General features: G+C 47.2%; 6 protein-coding genes across 6 annotated transcripts; 2 read left to right on the plus strand and 4 right to left on the minus strand.

Moving 5' to 3' along the window:
* Positions 1 to 1,212: 1,212 nt before the first annotated feature.
* On the minus strand, positions 1,213 to 1,797 carry N7446_010682 (Tetratricopeptide-like helical; the record flags this gene model as incomplete). The annotated part of the gene is made up of 1 exon (XM_058519425.1): positions 1,213 to 1,797. One exon carries the CDS (start codon positions 1,795 to 1,797, stop codon positions 1,213 to 1,215), a length of 585 nt encoding a protein of 194 aa, XP_058368263.1.
* Positions 1,798 to 3,884: 2,087 nt separating this feature from the next.
* N7446_010683 (uncharacterized protein) lies at positions 3,885 to 4,352 on the plus strand (the record flags this gene model as incomplete). The annotated part of the gene is made up of 2 exons (XM_058519426.1): positions 3,885 to 4,221; positions 4,282 to 4,352. The coding sequence occupies 2 exons, from the start codon at positions 3,885 to 3,887 to the stop codon at positions 4,350 to 4,352; spliced, it is 408 nt and encodes a 135-aa protein (XP_058368264.1).
* A 1,622-nt stretch (positions 4,353 to 5,974) lies between these two features.
* Positions 5,975 to 6,688, minus strand: N7446_010684 (uncharacterized protein; the record flags this gene model as incomplete). Its single annotated transcript, XM_058519427.1, has 1 exon — positions 5,975 to 6,688. The coding sequence occupies one exon, from the start codon at positions 6,686 to 6,688 to the stop codon at positions 5,975 to 5,977; it is 714 nt and encodes a 237-aa protein (XP_058368265.1).
* Positions 6,689 to 7,860: 1,172 nt separating this feature from the next.
* Positions 7,861 to 8,455, minus strand: N7446_010685 (uncharacterized protein; the record flags this gene model as incomplete). The annotated part of the gene is made up of 2 exons (XM_058519428.1): positions 7,861 to 8,389; positions 8,451 to 8,455. 2 exons carry the CDS (start codon positions 8,453 to 8,455, stop codon positions 7,861 to 7,863), a joined length of 534 nt encoding a protein of 177 aa, XP_058368266.1.
* Positions 8,456 to 15,453: 6,998 nt separating this feature from the next.
* On the minus strand, positions 15,454 to 16,086 carry N7446_010686 (uncharacterized protein; the record flags this gene model as incomplete). Its single annotated transcript, XM_058519429.1, has 1 exon — positions 15,454 to 16,086. The coding sequence occupies one exon, from the start codon at positions 16,084 to 16,086 to the stop codon at positions 15,454 to 15,456; it is 633 nt and encodes a 210-aa protein (XP_058368267.1).
* A 4,319-nt stretch (positions 16,087 to 20,405) lies between these two features.
* Positions 20,406 to 21,131, plus strand: N7446_010687 (uncharacterized protein; the record flags this gene model as incomplete). Its single annotated transcript, XM_058519430.1, has 1 exon — positions 20,406 to 21,131. One exon carries the CDS (start codon positions 20,406 to 20,408, stop codon positions 21,129 to 21,131), a length of 726 nt encoding a protein of 241 aa, XP_058368268.1.
* Positions 21,132 to 22,124: the final 993 nt, after the last annotated feature.

The following is a 22,124-nucleotide window of genomic DNA, read 5'->3' on the forward strand; positions in this document are numbered from 1 at the left end:
TGCATCAGCCTTGATGACAAAAAGTTGAACACTACCGACCCTGTGGTATACTTGTTCTTTGCAAATGGTGGCAGCGCGTAAGCTCAGCAGCGATTTCAACGCCGCTCAATTCTGACATAGACAGGGTCGAACGATGCCTCACAATTCACAACGTTGTTCTATCCCATACAATCTTCACGAGTCTCAGACCGGGCTCTATTTTACTAGTAGCTAGCACAACAGGGTACGTACGGTGAACGATCTCCAATATTACCAACTATATTTCTAACTTGATATGGAACAGTTGCGGCATAGTGCCGGACGACGAACCCGCCAAAGTGTAAGACCGCACATCTATGAGCTAAGCTCCTTACTTATTTTCACAGAATCGTTGTCAAAGGCCCAAAATTGGAACCAGGTGACAAATGTCCAGATCAATGGAGGTCTGTGTTTGCATTTTGTCGAGGGCCACTGGCAAGAATGATTTCTCATAGCTCGGGAGTCAATGTTTTCTCCCCCTCTTCCCACTGTACGCACGCTATTTTGGAATTTAATCAGAGGCCGTATAGATGAAGGTGACAGGAAAAACTTGGATTGGCTCATTTCCTACTGTCGTCAGAAATTTTTCGGCAACTCAGAAATGAGTCATCTACTAAATGCGGAGGATTTACTCGAACACCTTTCAAGGGACACGAAAATTTTGATTATATGAATATGGGACACAGTCTTTACCTCTATATTTTGTAATCCAGTATCCCCGAGGAACGCAATCAAACTCATCTCTTCCACATTTTGTCTGACGGCCTGCATGTCCACATCGCCGATTTGGAGGTTCGCCTTGTTGATGAAAATATGGTGAAGCGTTTCCGTCCCCTTTCAAGTATGAAATGGCCATCTTGTGTTTTCCCTTTTTCGTCGTTCTACCACCTGCAACTGGCAGTCAACACGGCAGTGTCTCACTGGATGTTTATTCTTCGGCCCCAAAAAAAGACTCGGCAAACCTCTTCATGAATGCTTAAAATCACTAGGGACAGAAATTTTTCGTTCCGACAAATGAAGTACTGAACAAAATAGTGATAGGAGAGAAATAAAAGCTAGAGCAACCTTTGATGAGTTGTGCGGAAACAATACATGGACCATGAAGTATGGGGACATTGAAATGGCTATTCGGTCTCCTTCCAGATCGCGAAATGAAACGGAGGATATACAAAGTAACAAGACGTGTTTTGCTAATCAAAGTGTAAACTGCGCACCAGTTGCTCTGGAAAGCGACTTCAAAAGTACCCAAATATTTCCCAGAGCGTCCTCTCTCTTGCCTTCCATACCCGCTGCGTTCGAAAGAGTCTCCAAGATTTCCCACAAGGCCCTCAGAGCATCGTTTTTCTTGTCTTGTTTTTCATATGTCTTCTGAAGCAGAATTTTGGCCAAGAACCTCCTAGAAGAGTCACAATGAGCAGCCTGTTCTCGTAACTCCATACTTTGAAGGAGGACCTTCTCAGCCTCTTGGTATTGGCCTTTTTCAAAGTACATGAAGGCTAAGGTATCCATGGAGGAAAGATTGAAAGTGTCCAGAGGCCCATCTACCTCTTCGCGCCAGTCGAGAGCTTCCCGTTGAACCTCAATAGCGTCATCTCGCATATCCTCGCCCCAGTACACCTTTGCAAGCTGGTCCATGGCGCGCAGACTCGAAGAATGTTCTTTACCATACTTGGATATGATGGATATCACAATCAGTCTGTGCTCTTCCGCGTTGTCTGTTGTCTTGGTCGGCTTCTTTAACATATCCCGCCAGTGGTCCCTCTCAGTTTCGGGCTCCATGATTTCAATTTGATATTCCAAAAGGGAATAATTCACTATAGCCACTTCAGTGTAGGATGGATCCTCGACTCTTATCAGTTAGCAGGAAGCAATATGAAAGAGAGTATAATGCTTTGCTTACGTTCCGCTTTCGACTGCCCCTGAACACTCCAAGCTGCAAATTGTTTGGCAAACCACGACCTGGTTTGAAAACAACAAGATGAATTTCAGCAAGTGAGCCAAAAAATGATGGGAAGTACATTCTTCCCCCGAAGGAAAACATCTTTTCAAGTACTGTGCGATTGTGTGTGAGTGCACGGTTCACTTTAATTAGGCGTGGTGATTGAATAGGCAGCGGCATATTAGTGACTAGTAGCGGCGTTGTTATCACTGCTGCTGCGGGTGGATCACATCCAAGGCTTGGGGACAAACAGAGGGATCCGGCTCAATGTGGATCCGTTCGCATCCTTCGAGTTGGTATACAGCACAGCTAAGATTCTGATCCTCGGACACTGGGCGCCACTGTGGATGACCGCTAGGGCATTTACGGACCTGTTTGTCACTTCACGGGTTAAAGATAATATTAGCACCTTTATTGGGCATCTGGCCATCCACCTCAGGGTGGTTATGTTTCCACAAGAGACGAACGAGCGTCTTTAATCCCGCACTGTAAGAAATGGGGCTGTTGAGCTTTCGTCCGTGAGGACCTAGCCAAATTTGGTGAACTGAAGGCACTAGCTTTCCAACCAGTAGGAAGGCGACTCTTAGTCACTGTAGATCTATTTGTTTCCTGGTCAAAACGAGCTACTCTCACCGCATGGTGGCTGCACTAGAGCTGAGGTACGCGCGGAAATTGTGCGGGACAACTCGCCACTGAGAGTCTCTGTGGCCCACGGGCAGACCAGTCAACTTTGTTGCAGCGCATGTGACCAGAATTCCAGACCAGTGCGAGGAAAATGGCGCTCCAGGGCAATCAAATGGCTGAAAGCCTGGCTGTATGGGGCTCGATATCTCGACCAGTGCATCCAACTGACCACGCCGGCACCGACAAGCTGCGTAATACGGTTCGCAGGAACATCACCGCTTCACTGCGTCTAGGCAGCGATCAAGTCCGCCACGCGAGGCATGCTTGTGCACCCTAGTTTTTTGCGTCACAAGCAGGATAACGAGGCCCAACTTCTATGACCGGTCTATGCCCTAGAAATCAACATCTGAACCCGAGCCTGTATTCAAGCCCATAGCAAATGCCCAATTCGATTGAGGATCGATAAACTTTTGCGTAGCCAAACATCAAATCTAATTAGTCCTTACATCCTAAGGTGGAATTAGTGGCTAGGCCAAGAGGATACTCTCAGGATCGGCAGGGGACTAGCAAGGGATTCGGGCGGAAGAAAAAGTGTACTAGTCATGGACCTTTGCATAACATCGGTTGCTAGGTATGGTATTGCCCGACGTACCTTTTCTGAAATAACCACTTATTTCGTATCACCCTCTACGGTATGCTTCGAACTCGAACTTGCTTGAGCCCGTCGCTCCCAGGAATCAATGACAGGTAAGCAAATCATAACCTCAATTGATACTCCAGGCCAATGTGTTACTAGTAGGCATTTACAAGACCATTGAATATGTTTGTTATGGTTCGCCTTCAGTCTCATTCGCCAGATCATAGCGCGTAGCGTGCTTAGTTCCGTTGCAGGACAAGGGGCTAGGCATAAGACGGCCAAATTGTCGATGTCCAGTGATCGGATCTCAACACAGCCCTTTAGCGTCCTGTTCCTGGAAGCCGACTGGGTCAACCAGACGTCGGATTTTGGTGCTTGTAACTCAGGAGCAGTGCTATAATTGGCTTGCTGCTTCCCGACCAATACAACGGCTCCAAACCGATCAGACCCATGATACCGAGCATGTCCAGGAAGGGCCATCCGACTCCAAATTTAAGTGACAGGCCAAACACATGGTCTTTGGAGATCCAAGAACGAGGAAACAGTTCGTTCTTAAAGTGTTTCACCTGCTTCTTTCTCCGAATCACGTCCGTCACCTCTAATGCCTAATAAAAAATTGCCAAGCATCTCATTTTTGCAGTCCTTGTTTGTGTCTTTTCTGTCAGTATGGCCATAGTGTCATCTCGTCGGAACTCATCTCCAGAAGTATCTCTGATCTTCAGAGACTATGCCATTCCAATGAATCAGATGAAAGGGCCTTACGCTTTGTCAAGGACACCCAATGATCTACGACTTCCCTGGCTCATGCGGGCGCTTTGCTATACCCGAGAAGAAGCCTCCAAGAACGTCGACCGATTTCATATCTCGAATATCGAGCAGTTGGGTTCAATCCGCGGCATAATAGCGGGTGGTCGCATTAACCAGCCTCTGAAAATGATCGGTAAGAATATCGAACATGGTACCACCTTAATGGTGTCTTGGCATTGGATTGAAAACTGCGATGGTGAGTCCTATATCGAACAACTGGACAGTCCTTGAACTTTTTTCTAATATATAAGAACAGGAAGCTGCTCGTTTGAGAATGACACCCCTCACGGAGAAGGCAAAGCGCTTCTAAAACAGAAGGAAATGTAAACAGACGAATCTTGAAGAGCTTAAATGAATTGATTCTAGCTTCGTCATAAGTATTAGCAGCTTTCCTTTTAAACAGAGCCTCCAAGTATCTCCAACTCGCAGACAGTGCATGCACTTGGCTTGGCGGTTTAGATCCCGGTCCCGCCCCTTTGTAGACTTGTCTCCCTCCATATCCGGCGTGGCTCGATATACACGGCGTTAAATATCCATGGTCTATCTTCGCATTAAAAGGGGGAACTGGGGTGGGTGGGCTTGGGGTTGGGGAGGGGGGGGGGGGAATGATTGATTATTAGTGGCTCTTCAGTGGAATTGGGTCTATGATGCTCAAGCCTCGAGAATTCAGTACGGTACGTCGCACAGCCGCCAGAATATACTACTAGGAATGAATTGAGAGATCGTAGTGATTAGCAATCCGTCTCACGGATCGTGAGATCGATCTATCGAACAATAAGCTAACGAACCCGCAAAAGGGCAAGACCTTGTGATATTTGAACTAATTCGTTGTTCACATACTCGCTTGCACAGAATCTATTGCACAGGGCCAAAGGTGTCAATTGAGGTCGGTGTTTGTCGAGGGCCACTGGCAAGAATAATTTCTCATAGCTCGGGAATCGAAGTCTTACCCCTGTTCGCATTGTACGCACGCCTTTTTTGGAAATTAATCAGGGACTATATAGAGGAAAGTGACAGGAAGACCTTGGATTGGCTCATTCTACTGTCGTCAGAAATTTTTCGGCAACCCAGAAATGAGTCACCTACTAAATGCGGAGGGTTTATTGGGCACCTCTCGATGGACCTTGTGGGTGTGAATGTGAGATAAACCCTCAATACTTGCCTTACAAGTTGCATCTATTCCATGAAGCTATCGCGCAATGCAGGAAGAGAGAGCTTGTACGAAGACTGGAACTATAGTATCAATGCGTGACCATTGAAAGCATTTTTCTTTCGAATGCTGTACATGAAATTGTTTCCGCTCCCTATTATCTATAGTCCCTCAATATAATACTTATTCCAATCATTGCCCAGCTATTCCAATTACCCTACTTCAAAGAAAAAGAAATCCAACTAGCACTGTGAGATTCAAGTCGGCTTGCTTTCACAGAGCCAAAGTTGAATTGTCCAGGGTGGTACTTAGGATCGTGCTGCTCAGGAAGTACGATACTTCGTCTCCTGACTTTGAATGCCATGGTCTTGATAGATCCCTTGGAGCAGGCACATTCTCTTCGGAATTGGTGCTCTAAATTCTCCATTTCGCCCACACGATGCGGAAGTAAACTCAAAGTCAGGATTTCCGGACCGCGCTCTCTTCTGGCTTAGTCCATTTGAGCCGGGTGGATAGTGCGGTGAGTTTGAATGGCGAGAGCTCTGGCTGGTGGACGACTGCTGGTGTGGCCCAGGAAGCTGTGGTGGCGCTTTAAAACTGCCAGTGACAAGTAATGCACCGCCAGGCTGAGCAAACGGTGGATCATGGTGGCGGCCAGATGACAATACCCCGTCCCTGCTAAAATGCCCACTGGGAACCGCAAAATTAGCATTTAGAACTGAGCTAGTTGTGAGTAGTCCCTTCGACCACTCCTGGCGAGCAAATATGGCAATTGAAGGAAGAGGGTACAAGGAACAGCTCACTCGTCATATACCGGCAGCAGACCCGAGTCAAGTCCAGCCGAGCACACCGATGCCACCACCCGACCGGAATCCGATCCCCGGCTCGGGTACCGTCCCACTGGCCTTGGGGCAGAATGCGGCCCTTGGGCTCCATAATATCCAGCCGGGCCTATTCCTGAATGCCTCCACTGGGGCGTTACACTGGGAGATATAGAATGATTCCTCGAACCCTCATGGCGGTAACGAAGCTCACTGATGTCCACATAAACTCCCATGTGCGTTATGGGGTACTTTGTTGGTTCCATGGGTCTCCTCATGAGAATAATCACCATGGAAGTTGTTTCGGAATCATCTGGACGAGGGTTTCGAGTCACTTTTGCATAAGAATTTTCTTTAGCATAGACGTAGCTCCATATCATCCCGGGACATTCTGCTCGTCGGTCTTGGACGAGCCGGTCGACTTGAGCACGCTGGTTGGGGCTCAGTTTTTGGTACTGCCATTCAACCTCAAATTCTTCTGCACGCGAATGGGTCAGTTTGCAGAGCTGTTCTTGTTTCATGTATAGCTCGGTTCGCTCTGCGCATGCCCAGGGTGCCTCCTTTCCTGCCCTGTAGAATTTGTACGCTTCAAAAACGGGTCCGCTTGATGGAGAAAGATGGCTTTGCTGGGGGAAGTTTGCGGTGGCTCGTAGGGGGCGGTAGCAGTGGAGCGTGTTTCTTGACTGCGGCATGATTCGAGATCACCCGAATTGGCTGACATTTGGTTGGACTGGGAGAGTGATTGAGCGAAACTCTTTATAAATACTGTAATTTAGAACTCGCTGAGACCGGAAGCAGGTTATATACCGCTGCTCTAGGTGAATAGTTCCCGTGGATGCGCCACCACTTCGCCCGGGTGTCAGAAATGCATCTAGGCAACGATTGAGTCCGCCGCGGGAGTATACCTGTTCACCCTAGTCATTTGTGCCACAAGCGAGATAACGGAGTAGAATTTCCACTTTGACCGGGATGCTTTTCCTAGGAGTCGTCATCTGGACTCAAGCCCCGTATTCTAGCCCATTGCAAACGCCCAATTAGATTGAGTTTTGGTAATTCGCCTAGCCCACCATCTACATTAACTAGTTCTTACGTGTGACAAGGTGGTTTCAGTGGCCATGCCAATTGGATACTCTAAGGATCGGTAACGTACTTACAAGACATTCCGGAGGACATTGTACTAATTTCAGACCCTTGCATAGATATCGGTACAACTGGCTATGATATTGCCGAGTAACCTTTCAAGATTCTCCAATTATTTCATATCAGCAAACTCGGTTTTACTTTCCAACTTGAGCTTGCTTGGACCTGTCACTGCCAGGATGGTGGTAGCTACAGGGCTATTTACGACGGGATTGGGGCCCGCACTACAAACACAGCCTGGTCACACGGTATGCCCAAGTGGAGCTTTCTATAGGCGGCGTTCGGCTGCCCTCGTCTGGACAGGGTTTAGGCATTTTGACTTTGTCTTGGGGATTCAGGCAGACGCCTCATTGATGCAGATCAATTGCAGGTTGCGAGTGATACTTCTGCCTTAGCGCCAGACCGACCCGTACTAATGTTGCGAGATTCTTCTGCCCCTTTATTTGCTCGGTCTCAGGTCAAAATGAGACTTGTGTATTGACCGACTTTCCGCTATCTGGTTAAGAAAATCCAGGTCAAGTTCTAATGGTGAGCGCTGCACAGAAAGGAGCGAACACCATGTCACACGTTGCTTGTTCTCAAGCAAACAGTTGTATACCGCTACGTCCCTTTTCTCTTGATATCTATGGATCCCATTTGAAGAATATGCCAATTTTAATTAGCCATTGTCAGCCAAGTATAGATACACCCTCCGTGAATTTGCCCTCAATTTCTTTTCTCTTGCCTATAGTGCTTTATTGATTTTGCCACCACCAATCTGATTTTCCCAAATAGTCTGATATCTTCCACCCTTATTGACCAGCCCCTGGTGTGAACCACTTTCTACAATCTCTCCCTCCTGTAAAACAAGAATCATATCCGCGCCAACAACAGTCGAAAGCCGATGGGCAATAACAAAGGTAGTTCGTCTTGCTCTCAAGCGGTCAAGAGCAGCCTGAATCTCAGACTCAGTCTCCGAATCCACAGCACTAGTAGCCTCATCCAAGAGAAGAACTGGTGACTTCTTCAAGAAGACTCGAGCAATGGCTATTCGCTGCAATTCTCCACCAGATAGCTTGACACCGTTTTCTCCAACCGTAGTGTTGTACGCATCTACAAAAGTCAAGATCTTCTCGTGGATAGCTGCAGCGCGACATGTATCTTGGATCTCCTCATCTGTAGCTGGTGGTCGAGCGTACCGCAGATTCTCAAGTATGGAAGGGTTGAATAGGACGGGGTCTTGCGGGACGACGCCGATGCTTTCTCGTAACGAGCTAAGGGTTACAGTATGTCTCGAATGTCTCGGCCGTCGATTTCGATCCTGCCAGAGGCCACGTCATAGAGTCGGAGAAGGAGCCTGTGGATTGTTGTCTTTCCAGAGCCTGTCCTTCCAACGAGTGCAACTGTTGTCCCTGGCTCGACGACAATATCCACGTCTTTGAGGGTTGGCAGTCGGCCTCGGGCTGTAACTGACGCTGACCGGGCAAGAGAAAGCCTCAATCAATGGACAGTTTTCTGGACAGACTGAATCCTAAACCTAACCTAGCCGCCGTATCTTTCTAAGCGCATTGATTGGTCTTGTACTGGATCCTGAAGCATGTTAGGATCTTGCATAGTCCTGGAGTCCGGAATTTGGGGCCAAACCTCCGAGGCTTCGCCTAAGCTCAGGCTTGCATGCACACACTCAAGAGGCAAATGCGAGTATTGTATGCTACGTTTTCATACGTATTCCCGAAACGAATATACCCTATGTTTTGGGAAATGGGTTTAGTACTCGATTGGTCCAGCGGTGGCGCAAAGCAAGGCCATTGGATAGAATCTTAAGCTGCCCCACAAGGCATTATGACATCCCCTGATTGAAAGAATATGTAATGAAACAAGGGGCGCCTATCAGAGAACTACCAACTACTGCTGCAATATTCGGACACTCCTCACCGCTTCGCACCTTGAAAACCAAACCTTTGAGCTTTTCATTTGCTACGCTTTCCTCATTCCACAAAGAGATCATCCGATACCCCTGATTCGGATAACCCACGCCCATTTCCACAATGGCAAAATCGAGCTCAGATATCTTGATGAGCATCAAACCCGAGCACATGAGCAATATTGCCTCCGGCGCGAAGAACCATGAATATCGCGGTTACCTACTCCCGCGGAAGATCCACCGTATCTGGTTCTACACCAAAAGGCGCTAGAATGGGCAATTGTTGGCAGAATAAGTGGAGCCATTAAGAATGCGATTGGTCAGCCGATGGAGCTGTTGGGCAGGTTGTGTAGTAATGAGAATGAGGCATAAATGACTATCGCATTCCTGAAGTCGAAGTCGATAAAGGGGATAGCGTGAGCACCGCTCTTGGGCCCCTGAACGTCCACCTCAGATGTCCAGGAATAGATACCCTACTGCGTGTTAGTATAATCGGACTCGTAATACAGATCAGGAAACCCTAAATCCATACGAATTTTGGACCCAAGAGCAGCAGCTTCGCAGCATGGACGCCTCAGCTCCCAGGAGCGGCTTGCCTATATTGTATCACATCGCGCGACAGTGATCCCTGTCGCTGCAAAGATACGAAGCAAGCTACATGCCATAGTTACGTCAATGACGCTGAAGGCAAGCTGCCTGACTTGTCAACTTATTGCAGGATTCAATTGTCCTTCTTATGGGTAGATAGCGAGTTTACCTTTCTTTACATCGACGGTCTGATGTTGCGGTCTACTGGGCACCTCATAACTGCCGGAGACGGCCTATTGAATGTTTTAGATATTGCACTTGCATCAGAACCACTACCCTTGGGCCAGAAATCGTGTTCAGTGTTTCCGACTACCTGGTGATGCCAAGCAACTTACCATTTCGTAAGCCTCATAACACTGCCCAGCGATGAGATCGAATATCGGATGGCAAGGGAAGGATGCTTCCAGCCTGCTCCAGCAGCTAAGCCACATGCTTTAAAGCTTTTTGGTTGTCCTGCACTACTTCCACATGTTATGGGCTCTTTATGTACCTAACTGACTGGCGAGTGACTCAAGGGAAAAAGATATTCCTATCTTCTGTTTCATTTTCTGATGACTCACGACAATATCCAATTGTTTTCGATGCTGCAGTCATACACAAGACCCCATACTGTACATTTGAACAGAAAGTCAGTATTTTCAGATGGGGCTGTGGATTCGAGATTTCACTTCATTTCCGATGCCACTTTGCATATGACCGGGCCACACCACGGTCTGTTGCGCACTGATTCTCGATCCTTCCAGGATCAATGCTCTGGTCTATATTCCAGAAGCTTGCTGGTAGGCTATAACGCTAGACTCATCATGTAACAAAACCAGGGGCGTCGATCAGGGAACTATGTCTCGTATAATGATACATGTCTATGAATTTTAATTGATAATTCCAGAACGCAGGCTTGGTTATGGCGGGCAAACACAATTGTAATTAACACAGCAGTATCTACAGGCACGCTTTTTGTTTGATCCCACAACACGGCCAATTATGTAGGATACTAGCGTAGCATTGACCGCCCGGGATCGTAGAACGAAAAGACATCGACGAAACCATAGGCTCTGATAAACAGTTGGAAAGTAGGTGTTTTCATGAGTTTGATCCCTCACCTACATCGATATATCTCTTTTGTTGCCAATCAAACGATTACACTTCGTAACATAAACAATGGGGGCTTCCGTGGGCTGAAGTGATTCCTAGGAGCTTGGATACTGTATTCATCCTGAGATTGACTGCATGCGCGGCTGGTATCAAGAAGGGACCAATGACAGATACGCCTAGTAGTAAACGTACATTCCCCTCTGTTTCTTCTGTCCACTCTAATTCTTGCGCCCTCGCTGTTTTTGCGGCCAACGCGGACCAATATCCTAGGAGCTTTCGCATTGCCCCTGAGCCTTGACTGCATTACTATAGCCGATCAAACAAATCTTCGTCACATCAGCATGACGAATGCGGCTATCTGTGGATGAAGATGTATCTGTCTTCGGAGAATGCATCGATTGGACTATGGCGCACCTCACTACGCGCGACGGCTTAGCTTATGTAAGTTAGCGTCCTTCTTTCCCTCCATTTTGCTGCTCTCACTACTCTTCCCTCCGCCCATGCTATCACCGAGATTTTCTCCTGCATATCTGTATCGACCAGTGACGGCAACGACAGATGCATAGACGATCAGGAAGATGCGGATGTTCTCAGCCTAACACGGACCCCTCCTTAACTAGGAGAAGTACCACAAATCGACGGAAACATAGACGCTGAGAAGCAGTGGGATGTTTGGAGATCGCATGAGTCTGTGAATTGGGCTGCAGCAACCCCTGGTCATTCGTAGCCAATCAAACCAGTACGCGGCAGAGCAAAATGCATCCCGGGAGCTTTGGTATTATCTCTACGCCGGAAAAAAATAGGCAGCTAGCATTACCCAGCCAATCAAAACAAAATATAGGCTGAGAAATGCTACTTCTGTGAATTGCGATCTATCCTAGGAGCATTCGTATCATCCAGAGAGACTGGGTAGATTGGCCAATGGTTCATCGCACTACGCACGAATCTTGATTTGTAAGTAGCCTTGGCACTTTCCTGGCACTTCCTTGGCACTCTCCTGGCACTCTCCTGGCACCCCTCCTGACACCCTCCTGACACCCTCCTGACACCCTCCTGGCACTTTCGTGGCACTCTCCTGGTACTCTCCTGACACGTCCCTGGCACCCTCCTGGCACTTTTTTTGGCACTTCTCTGGCACCCTCCTGGCACTTCCCTGGCACTCTTGTGGCACCCTCCTGGCACTTCCCTGGCACTCTCCTGGCACTCTTTTTGGCACTTCCCTGGCACTTTCCTGGCACTCCTCCTGGCACCCTCCTGGCACTTCCCTGGCACTCTCCTGGCACTTTTTTTGGCACACTCCTGACACACTCCTGGCACTCTCCTGACACTCTCCGGCACTCCCCTGACACTCGCCTGGCACTCTCCTGACGCTCTCCTGGCACTCCGCTGACACTTTCCTCACACCTTCCTGATGCCATCTTCCCCCCGAGTTGCCGCAAAGAGGCGAGCAAAGAAGCGACGCCCTCGGTATCCAGGATTGCATGAAGACGACGCTTTGGAAAAGCTCCAAAGATTTTCGTCTCTAATCGACCTCCGAGGACGCCTCAAGTCTGACGAGGCTAGAAAAGTGTCGGAAGCATTCACACTCTTGTCTGCTCAGCCATCGCAATCAGACAAGCTCCAAGAATTCCTTATTAAAGTGAGAAAGCTTTCCGGGCCTAAACAAGGCAATGCTTTGGTGGTCCTCTGTGTTGTCGCTTTCGGCAAGTATGCAATACGCTCTACAAAGGAAGAGATTCGATTGAGTTTACCTCGGACAATCGCAAACATGAAAGAGAAATTTTCAACCACAGTACTAGAAAGGATCGGGGAGGAACATTTGAAAGGTTTCAATCAATGATCCCCATTAGATCTTACCATTTTAACAACTACCATCTGTCCTAGGTCTTTCCCAGTCGGACGCCCCAAAACCCCCTCAAGTCGAACAAAATTGGCCTTCAGCTTCAGGTAGTAATCGTATGTCAGAATTATCGGATGAAATTGATGAGCTAAGCAACTACTGTACAGGTTCTTTTGCACCTCAAGTCCCTGGGAACCTCTACCATCCTGTCTTGACGCCCAGCCCCGGATCTGTTCCTTTGGATTTCCAAGTAAAAGACTTGATGAACTTCTTGCATGAGTATCAAGGGCCAGAGAAGCACCTGCAAATGGACTGTCCGGTATTGGGGGACCCACTGCCATCCATCTACCTTTCTAGAGAGACGGATGCAAAAATCGAGTTTTCCCAAACTCTAGCCGCTGCGTTTGTGCAATATGTTATGAAGCACAGGCAGCACTAGACTATAACATTATTTATGCGAAGTCCGAAAGAATCGCACGGTGGGATCGCCAATAAACATGCAGGTCTGCCCTGCCTTCACTGCAACAATTTCCCACCCAGTCTCATTCGGCCCAGTAACAAGGTTATAAAAGGCCCCAGGACCAGTTATCCTGACAGCCCCCATCGCTCCCGTCTTATAAACAAGGACGCAGCGGACCGAAGCGTCAGCTGTTGTGAACGATCTTGGATGGGAAGGTTCTTCATCAATCTCTAGCTTTATGTCGATCGCCAGTCCTTCAGACGCCTAATTCCGCGATCAGCCTGGCTCTTGTGGAAAAGATCGAAACGAACCGAACCAATTTACTCGCTACCTCTTCCAAATCCTCCTTGTCGGGAACCACTGCAGTGTCAAATCTTATGACTTGGCTTTCCTGTGTCATACTCGTTGATATCCAAGCGACAAAAGATGGTCTCGTAAAACGTGCGTTTGCGAAGTAAGGAGAGGGGAGGGGGAAAGGAGGGGTTGGGCGGAAACTACATTTTGTAAGCAAAGGTACATTCCAATAAGTCGATAAAGAAAACAAACAGATTAAAAAGGACCTGGGAAGTTGTATATTCCAGATGAGTTTTAGAGGAAGACACAAATATTCGTTCTTGGTTATTAGAACAGGAGGTTCGCTTTGTGTAACTAATTTTTTGACCTTCAAAGGGGAGGGGGGAAAGTGGGGGTTGTATCACGTGAGGGCGGAATGAGAAACTTTGGGCATCCAAATGCAGCCCATCAAGACAGACTCATCGTAATAGCCGGTCTCAAAATGGCTCATCATCCTAAAATGTAAATGACAATCTGATAAGATATTAACACTCCTTTACTAAGACACTTATTTTTACCTACCACATATCATGACCGATGTCTAGCAGACCCGTCCGCGTTTGTTGATGTCATCTCTGGCCATTGTGTAGATTAGTTTACAGCATTGGAACATTTACTAAGATTTGCTTTTACAGAGGCTCTTCTGATGTTCTCCTCTTTCTCTAATTCACAGTTGCACAAGGATCGCCGTAGTGGTGGCAGGAGATCTAGTAGACTTCCTACGTACATTAAGTTTTTAGTCTGCGAACTTCGTTTTTCGCAAAAGCAAACTATGAGATCAGCCTGGACCTAAACCAAAAGCACTGGTCTAACAGGCCCTGAAATCAGACAATGGTAGCCAATGATACGGACCTGGGTAAGATACGGGACTTTGGTATGATCCATGGACTATATACCATTGATTTGCTATATGTGCGTCGCGGATGTTCCATGAGCGCTATCCAGCTTTGGGGCGATTCCGAGAAGTTGTCTTGTCACTGTCGCTTTGTCTCTGTGCCAATACAAGTACCCCCGATCTTGTACGTATTGTGGATATGCTATGCACCATCTACTCTCATTTATCGGACTCTTTCGATGCTACACGATTAGGCAGGTCACGGACACCTATCGCGTTTCGGATGCTTCGTTGAAAGCTCAAACCGCAATTCCAGTAAGAATGGCTTTTGTAAGCTGAGTATCAGCTATAGGTGCTGCAACCCAGGTCTTTGTTGAATTTATATGTAAATAGGTACAAACGATACTTGGGAAGCATATATTGTCAAGGCCAGCGAGGTATTTAAGTCTGATTTTTCTCTCAATGAGTGAGTGATTCTATTTAAAAGACTCTCCTGAACTACACCCTTTTTGGTAGGATCAATGCTGATTACTCATTCATGCCTAAGAGGAATCAAGTATCTAATTTCAAATGCACCATGAATCTCAGCAATATATATCCGCTGAAAATCTCAAAGGGCTTACCGCGGATGTCCCCAAATTGGTCCCAACTGTTAACTTTCTTTCCATATACCTAAGAAACAAATTAACCGATAGGCAACTTCATCATGACACCATCCAAATTAAATCATCTACTCCATTCGACGCGAAGGTACGCAGAAGACAAAGGCCTCGGTCGAAGGTAATGATATTCAGTATTTGCGTTTCGAGTAGTACAGGACCCCACATTCAGAAGTGATCAATCCTCAATTAAATACAACCTTCCCGTGCATTATGGCCTAAAAATTGTGGATTCGAAATTGTCAGAAGTTCCCCTCTGTTACCATCTACGTACAAGGCTCAGTTCATGATCTGTGCTGATTGAATGAAAACAACATTAGATTACGCAACAGCCGATGATAGAGTCTCGCTACTTGTTGAGTTTATCTCCACAGGATTTCGCGCCGGGATATTCATTTGACTGACATCGTCTATATGAATCCTTCAAGTTCCTTTGCGAGTCTCTTAATTAACCATCAACGAAGCAAAAGCAAATACGTCCACGTATATGCGACAGTAGTTGAACCTTTCTCCTAACCCTCCATAAATCCAATTCTTTTGATTATCTCATTACGAGTTATAATGAGGGTCTCAAATACTAAATCATTGTTTGGAGGTGGACCTTTTTTCACGTAGGGTTCTCAGATGCAACGACAGGGTTTTTGCTATTCCGAGGGGCATAATGTGTCACACCTTCGATGTGGTCTTCAAGGAAGGGAATGGGATCCTGCCCATTGAATTCATGTAGGTCCGCAATTCTTTTGGCGAGCGATGAGTCTTGGGGCTTGTGTCGAAAGATTGTCCAGGTATGGCTTTTCCTGGACAGCCGAAACAGGTAGACAGGTATAACTACTACATGAGTGTGGGCGTTGTCATAGTTGTACTCGTCGTTGTTGAAATCGAGCGCAAAGTAGGTGTGTCGCGGCCAAACCTCCACTGCCAAAAGCCGCAAGTCCGCCTTTTCTTTCCAAAAATCGACGAGGCTTTCGATTAATTCACGAGTCGAGGCCAGATAGTCTTCGCGATTCAGCTTTTCGGTAGGCAGGTCACCTAGGATTCGGATTGAACGATGCGTTGCAAGGGCATCGGACACAGCCTGATTTACTTTCTCCATGAAGCATAAAGTTGGCCTTTCACTTTCAGATAGCAGATAGAAGAAATATTTGACTAGAGTCTCGGAAACCAGGTGTCGCCAGATCTCAAGGCATTTATAACCAAGGGCGTTGTGCACGGACCAACGAAAGCGGTGAAGCTTAGTCATGTTGGCTGTTTTAAGGCAACAATTTATGCATCGATTGAGCTTAGAATTCTTACCCTGCGAGCGTGTGGTGTATCAATTCGCGACATTTTGACATCCTTGTTTGAAATTAAGAAATTACACTACACTACATTCTACAGTAGTAGACTAAAGATATAAAACGACGTTTATTGAACGAGCGTGGAGCGGCGATAACCCCCTGTGTGCGACTGCAAAGCCGGTACACATCCGGTTGCATATAATGCTCCCACTGAGAATGAGTAGAAAGATGAATATAACCGACAGCCTTGCCTCTTCGAGAGAACTTGTTTACTTAAGCTTCCCAAAGTTATGATAGTGCCGCGAACCGTCAGTTCCTTCATCAACCTTCAATTGAATTTTCAGCGGCAAAGGCGGACTTCGGTACAGATCTGAGGGGACCAATAACCGCAACTGAGACACTCACATTGTAAGCTGGGGATCCGGGAAGAAATAGGGAAGAATCTGCAATATCACCCACCTAAGGGGACATGGTACTAGATGGAGATGGATAGTTACACGCAGGGCAGAGGCTATCCCCTATGACTGGGGTGATCTCTTGCGGCGGGTTTTGAGTAGATGGTTGACAGGTCGCATTCGGGGTATGACTTCGAACCAAAGCATATCGATCGAGATGTCCGCATCGGAACAACAATTCGTTCCACTTGCACATCTGCAGCATGTAGAGCCGTTATTATTGGACGTTAAAGTCAATAGAAAGGGGTCCAACCTTCCCGATAATTAAAAAATGTTCGGCTGAGGAGACACGTATGGTATTGAGTACCACTGGGAGGATGATTGTTTGCGATTTTTCTATGCCCTGGTCCTTCCAACATGTTCGTCTTATATGTTTTGCCAAACCGTGCACAGTCCGCTTTGACTATAAGTTGGCCTATCACGAGTCAGTCGTAAGTACTGTTTATCAGAGCACCCAAGATGGTTGCGGACAAGTATAATTAGTCTAGGGCTTTGAGCAGGCCCGCGGGGAAAACAAAAGCACCACTTGTTCGCGATTACTAGAGAAAGCCTGTGAACTAATACATGTGAAATTGCATGCTCGAATGCGACAAGAGCACCGGTGTCACCAGAAAGCGAGCCCGTTATTAGACTAGATTGCGGTAAATCCGAATGTGGCGTCCAGAAATGGCCCCAACGTAGAAAGTACCCCAAGCCCGATTACAATATTTGAATACAAACTTTGCTTTTTCTGACACTCCCCTGACGCTTTCCTGACGCTTTCCTGATGCTTTACTGACGCCATACTGACACCATACTGACGCTTTCCTGGCACTCTCCTGTGGCACTCTCCTGGCACTTTCCTGGCACTTTCCTGGCACTTTCCTGGCACACTCTCCTGGCACTTTCCTGGCACTCTTTGATCATCAAAACGCTGTACTCTTTCTGGGCCACAATTGAAGTCTTCAATGTACTGCACTATCTGATACCCTCTATAGTACTCATCACTTGAATTGGTTTTGACTTATCTAGATGCATGACCCGTGCTGTGAGTGGATACCCGAGGCTACTTATGTGTTGCTTTGTCGGTAAGCCGGGGTACCTGATAGACGACCACTGTATCTAAAGTGCGCAAGGATCGCCGTGATGTAGATTTAGTCTCCGGAATCTGGACTCTGAGTACGTCGCTAAAGTCTGTATCAAAATCCCGCTTTGACCTCCGTCAAAAAGCAAACCTATCTGATCGGCCTCGGCCTCACGCAGGAAACAACAACCATGCAGCAGCAAGCCCTAAGTTGGAGAACCCTTGCCAATGATGACGGTCGGGATACCATACCAGACATTGGTACGATTCAGGGGTATATAGTCTGGTGTATTGATAGCAGCCTCGTTGCCGCAGACAATCCACTACGCTACCCTGCCGTTTCGAGGAGACCCTACGAAGTGAAGTTACCTGTCTCCATCAACAAGCCAATTCACACTGTAGGTCGAGACTCAATGGGCTTGCTCACCACACTTTCTGGGTGTCTCTTTTCTACCAATCCTATATTCTCGACCTGCCATCGAAATACTTCCATTGAGTCCTTCCTGGGGGATGAGAACGTTACACCTGGGAAAGAGACAGAGGCGGAGGTAAACGCTTTCGCAGGATCCACACACCCTCCAGCACCTGTGCTAGCCAACCTGTCTTATCTTTCACCTTGTGATTCTACAGAGTTGATATCATACAACTGTACACCACCTCTCCCGGAGGAACCGCCAGCGGAAAATACGTGGTCATGGCTTCCCTTTCTTTACAAAAGTAAGTTTTCTACCTGTACGATCGCCATCATTTAATACTAAGCGGACAGATTGATGGATACCACCAATCCACACACAAGACCTGCGAATCCGCCCCGGATAATAATCCTAAAGGAATACAGAGGGGTGTTAGAATGTCACCCCATGGCTCAAACCTTTTTGCTTTTCTATGCTAAGATGGACGATGGAGCTCGCAAGACTGTGCGTATTGAACCATGTCAAATTTTGGAAGGTGACAGATCGACGCGCTTGCTGGACCGAAATATAACCCGCCAGGCAAAATACAGATTGTCGTCTGCGGAATGGAGTTTCTTGGAAGATAGATATACGAAGAAGCAATAGCAGCTGCAGAATAGTGGCTATTTGGTATTCAGGACCAAACAACTGAGAACATCGAGATTTTACTAGTTCCAGAACTACCCATCACTGCAACTAAGCCCGGATTCTGGCAGTATGCTTGATTTGCTACGTTGCCTCTCCACCGCTCATTCTCAGTGCTGCAAGGTGTCGTGTCCCAATTAAGATAACAGGACACCATGTGGAAAATCAACGGTGGCGGAATATAGTAGATGCAGATGGCTTTCTCATTTCCTCCATGTCCCTCCAATTGGGCCTTAAAACTAAAACATAAAGCATAAATCCGGGCTATTTAGGGAGATCTAGTTCCCATACTTGCTTAAAGTTTTCTTCACATTTCATTGTGCTATTTCTACGGACAGCTTTTCTTTGATGACCAGATATCGCCAACCACAATGTCTGGCGACAAAAAAGATACGAAATCTTGAATACGATGTTGGAAAGAAAGAACAAATGTTATGTATGCCCTGCCTGTCTCAAATCCTATTCCAGATATGATAAGATTATAAACCACTGCCATGCGAAAGTGGAGGAAGCGAAGAAAAAAACACATGAAGGCAAAGACAAAGCACATGAAGGACTTGCAGCGCATGACTTTTCCACATTTCATAGCATTTATAAAGATGCCATTGGGTGGAAGATGGATGCCAAAGATTTGCGACTGCCATCAAGTCGAGCCGCCTGCTTTGAACTGCCCTTGGTCATCGAGCACATGACATTTCTTACGCCCAAGGATGATGGAAAGAAGCTCGCTATACTCATCAAAATAGCTGAGGAATCGGGGATGAAATATATCTGCCCTTTGTGCCCCGATTCTTTTGATACCCCAAGCTCGCTCAACGCCCACTGTCGATACAAAGGCGACCCGACACACAGAGGGCTTATATCGACAGATACCTCAACCTTCCTTCCGTGTTATTGGAGAGCTATGGGCTGTAAATTTGATGACCCTCCCCTTGGACTCGACAGAAAAGGACCACGGTCCTTCCACGAATGCTTCAAAACTGGCTACGCTGTGAAGAAAATGGAAAAGTGGTCAGTCTCCCTTGAATAGTATATCAACAAAATATCTAGCCAACGATGCGACAAGGACCAGAAGATCTGACTACCATTGCTAGAAAACTGGATTTCCCAGAAGTCCATTCAGCTCTTTCGAAATTGAGCCAGTGGTATGGCAGGAAAAGCTAGATCACATTAGTTGATTTCAGCGGCGGTATGGCTCGAGGTTTAACTCTTAATTTTATGGGAGAATACACGTGTAAAAAGAAAGAATACAATTAAGATTGCTAGTAGAAATGCCATTAGGATCCACTTGTACTCGTCAGCTCGACAAAGATAGTCCAATGGTATTGGTGAGCTCAATTATTCCAGGTGAAACCATCCCTGTCAAAGGTGCTCTAGATGTGATTCACCCGAGTGGCGACATAAATAATGTGTATGTGAAAGGAGATGAGCTTCCCAACATCTCTGATTCGTTAATTCTGACCGCCGCGCTTGCACTAGGTGTCGGCTATAAAATCCCAGGCGTCCCCATTCCACGCTCTCCCGTTGTTAATTTATCCTGCCCTGTTACAGTTGTGCCTCCAAGTGCCTTCCTTGACTTGAAAGTGAGGCACGGAAGCCTTCATTTTATCACTCATAAGCATTTTCCTAGCATTTCTTCTATATTGTATAGAGAGAAAAACAGCCAAATGCTCTTCCGAGATGCCGAAACTTTACGTGAAATTTTGCTATTCATTTGGAAAAGGCTACATTCAGAGCGGACAGCAGGAATTTCGACCCAGCCGAGCCCGTTAGAACTTCACGACATATCGAAGGACGCGACGCCCGACCTTGCCAATAGCCTTTTCGCTCGAGGTATCAATATTGGTGATGCCGCTGGACCTCGCGGAGAGTCGGCATGGCACACAGCGGTCGAGCACCAACAAAATCCGGACATCATGTTCACTTGGCTTTTGAAGCATTCCGGAGTACCTTCTTTCGACTCGGCCCAATTTGGATGCACTCCACTCATGCACGCCGTCAACCTCGACCGAATAGATGCTGTATTGTGGCTGGCACAGCATAGCCCCTTGGAAACACAATTCAGCGCCGCAGAATGCGCAGCGAAACGCCACACAAAGCAAAGTGTCGCCATTCTCGAGATCATCATGGCGAACCTGCCCCCATTCCAGAAAAGCGTGGATTCTTCGACTAAGCGGCTAATACATGCAGTCAAAGACGGGCTGTTTGCTGAAAAGCGAAGGCTCGATATCAAGAAACTGCGACATGCCAAAGTCAAGCTTTCCAATGCCCTTGAACACGAGAAGAATGTCCGAGACGCGGAACATAATGCTTTCACAAAAATGCGCTTCGTCGCTTCATATATGGGGATTTGGATTCCGTTAGGAAATGAGCATTTGCGGCCTGCGAGTTAATTTACGGGCACCATGCCATGGGTCATCTCTGGGACTGATTCACTCGGGTAGCGTGCCGTCAGTCACGATTAGGTACTTGGTGGGGATCTGTGGCACGGCACCTTTAGTTTTCTCTATTTGCAAATAATGGACACATAGATTTTCGCAAGGCTGCATAAACGTAGAGGGTAAATGAGGATCTGTTCAGCGAAAGCAAAGGATGGGCAGCGTCAGAAGAACAATTGTAAGGGTGCTTCCTAGTCAGTCAATGTGACAAGAAACAACGATATTGTTTGGAAGTTCCTTTCCTAAGCGCTGACCCTTCTCTGCGGCGTACATTTCACGCCCAAACCCTCTCTCCTCTCCCTGGAAGTTGTTTTAATTCACTGTAATAGGGTGTATTGAAAAGTCTGTAATTACGGGCACTAGCTCCTGGGAGCTGTATCGCCTAGTTGCGACGTCAGTGCTCGCCAGGGGTCGGTCAAACTACTGGGCCCCGCCCATCGGCGGGCGGGCCACAGAACTAGGATTAGTAGGATGGATGCATGTGCATGAACCGATGCTCCAGTAACTTGGCATGGTCGAGATTGCATATAACGACCTTTCAGCCGCAGTTACCCCTTGCTACTATTAGCACCATGAGTACGCAAAGAAGACGGATGGATCCCTTTCCAGCGCAGAAGGTAAGATCACACTCTTCCTCAGCCAGAAGTCCTCTTGCTCATCTCAAGTCTTCGTGACCACAGCCGGTTTTAGCTCGTTTGTTTCTCCCCGCCGCCGAAGGATTATTGAAGGCTTTCGCTGCGTGGTTGACAAAGTTACCAGTGTCCCAATAGGGATACTCTGCGGAATGTCGCTCAGTTGACGACAAATACTTTGGGAGAACTGCCAATGCCTCAACAAGCACTCCACTGGAGAAGATAAATTGTGCTATAGCCCGGAGGGAACTTCTCGCCAGGTATGCCACCAGCCTTGCTGGCCGGCAGTCGTCTGCAACAGTCACCTTACTGGCAC

Source organism: Penicillium canescens, assembly GCF_028828765.1.
Source record: "Penicillium canescens strain IBT 15451 chromosome Unknown utg000007l_segment0_segment0, whole genome shotgun sequence".
Classification (NCBI taxonomy): domain Eukaryota; kingdom Fungi; phylum Ascomycota; class Eurotiomycetes; order Eurotiales; family Aspergillaceae; genus Penicillium; species Penicillium canescens.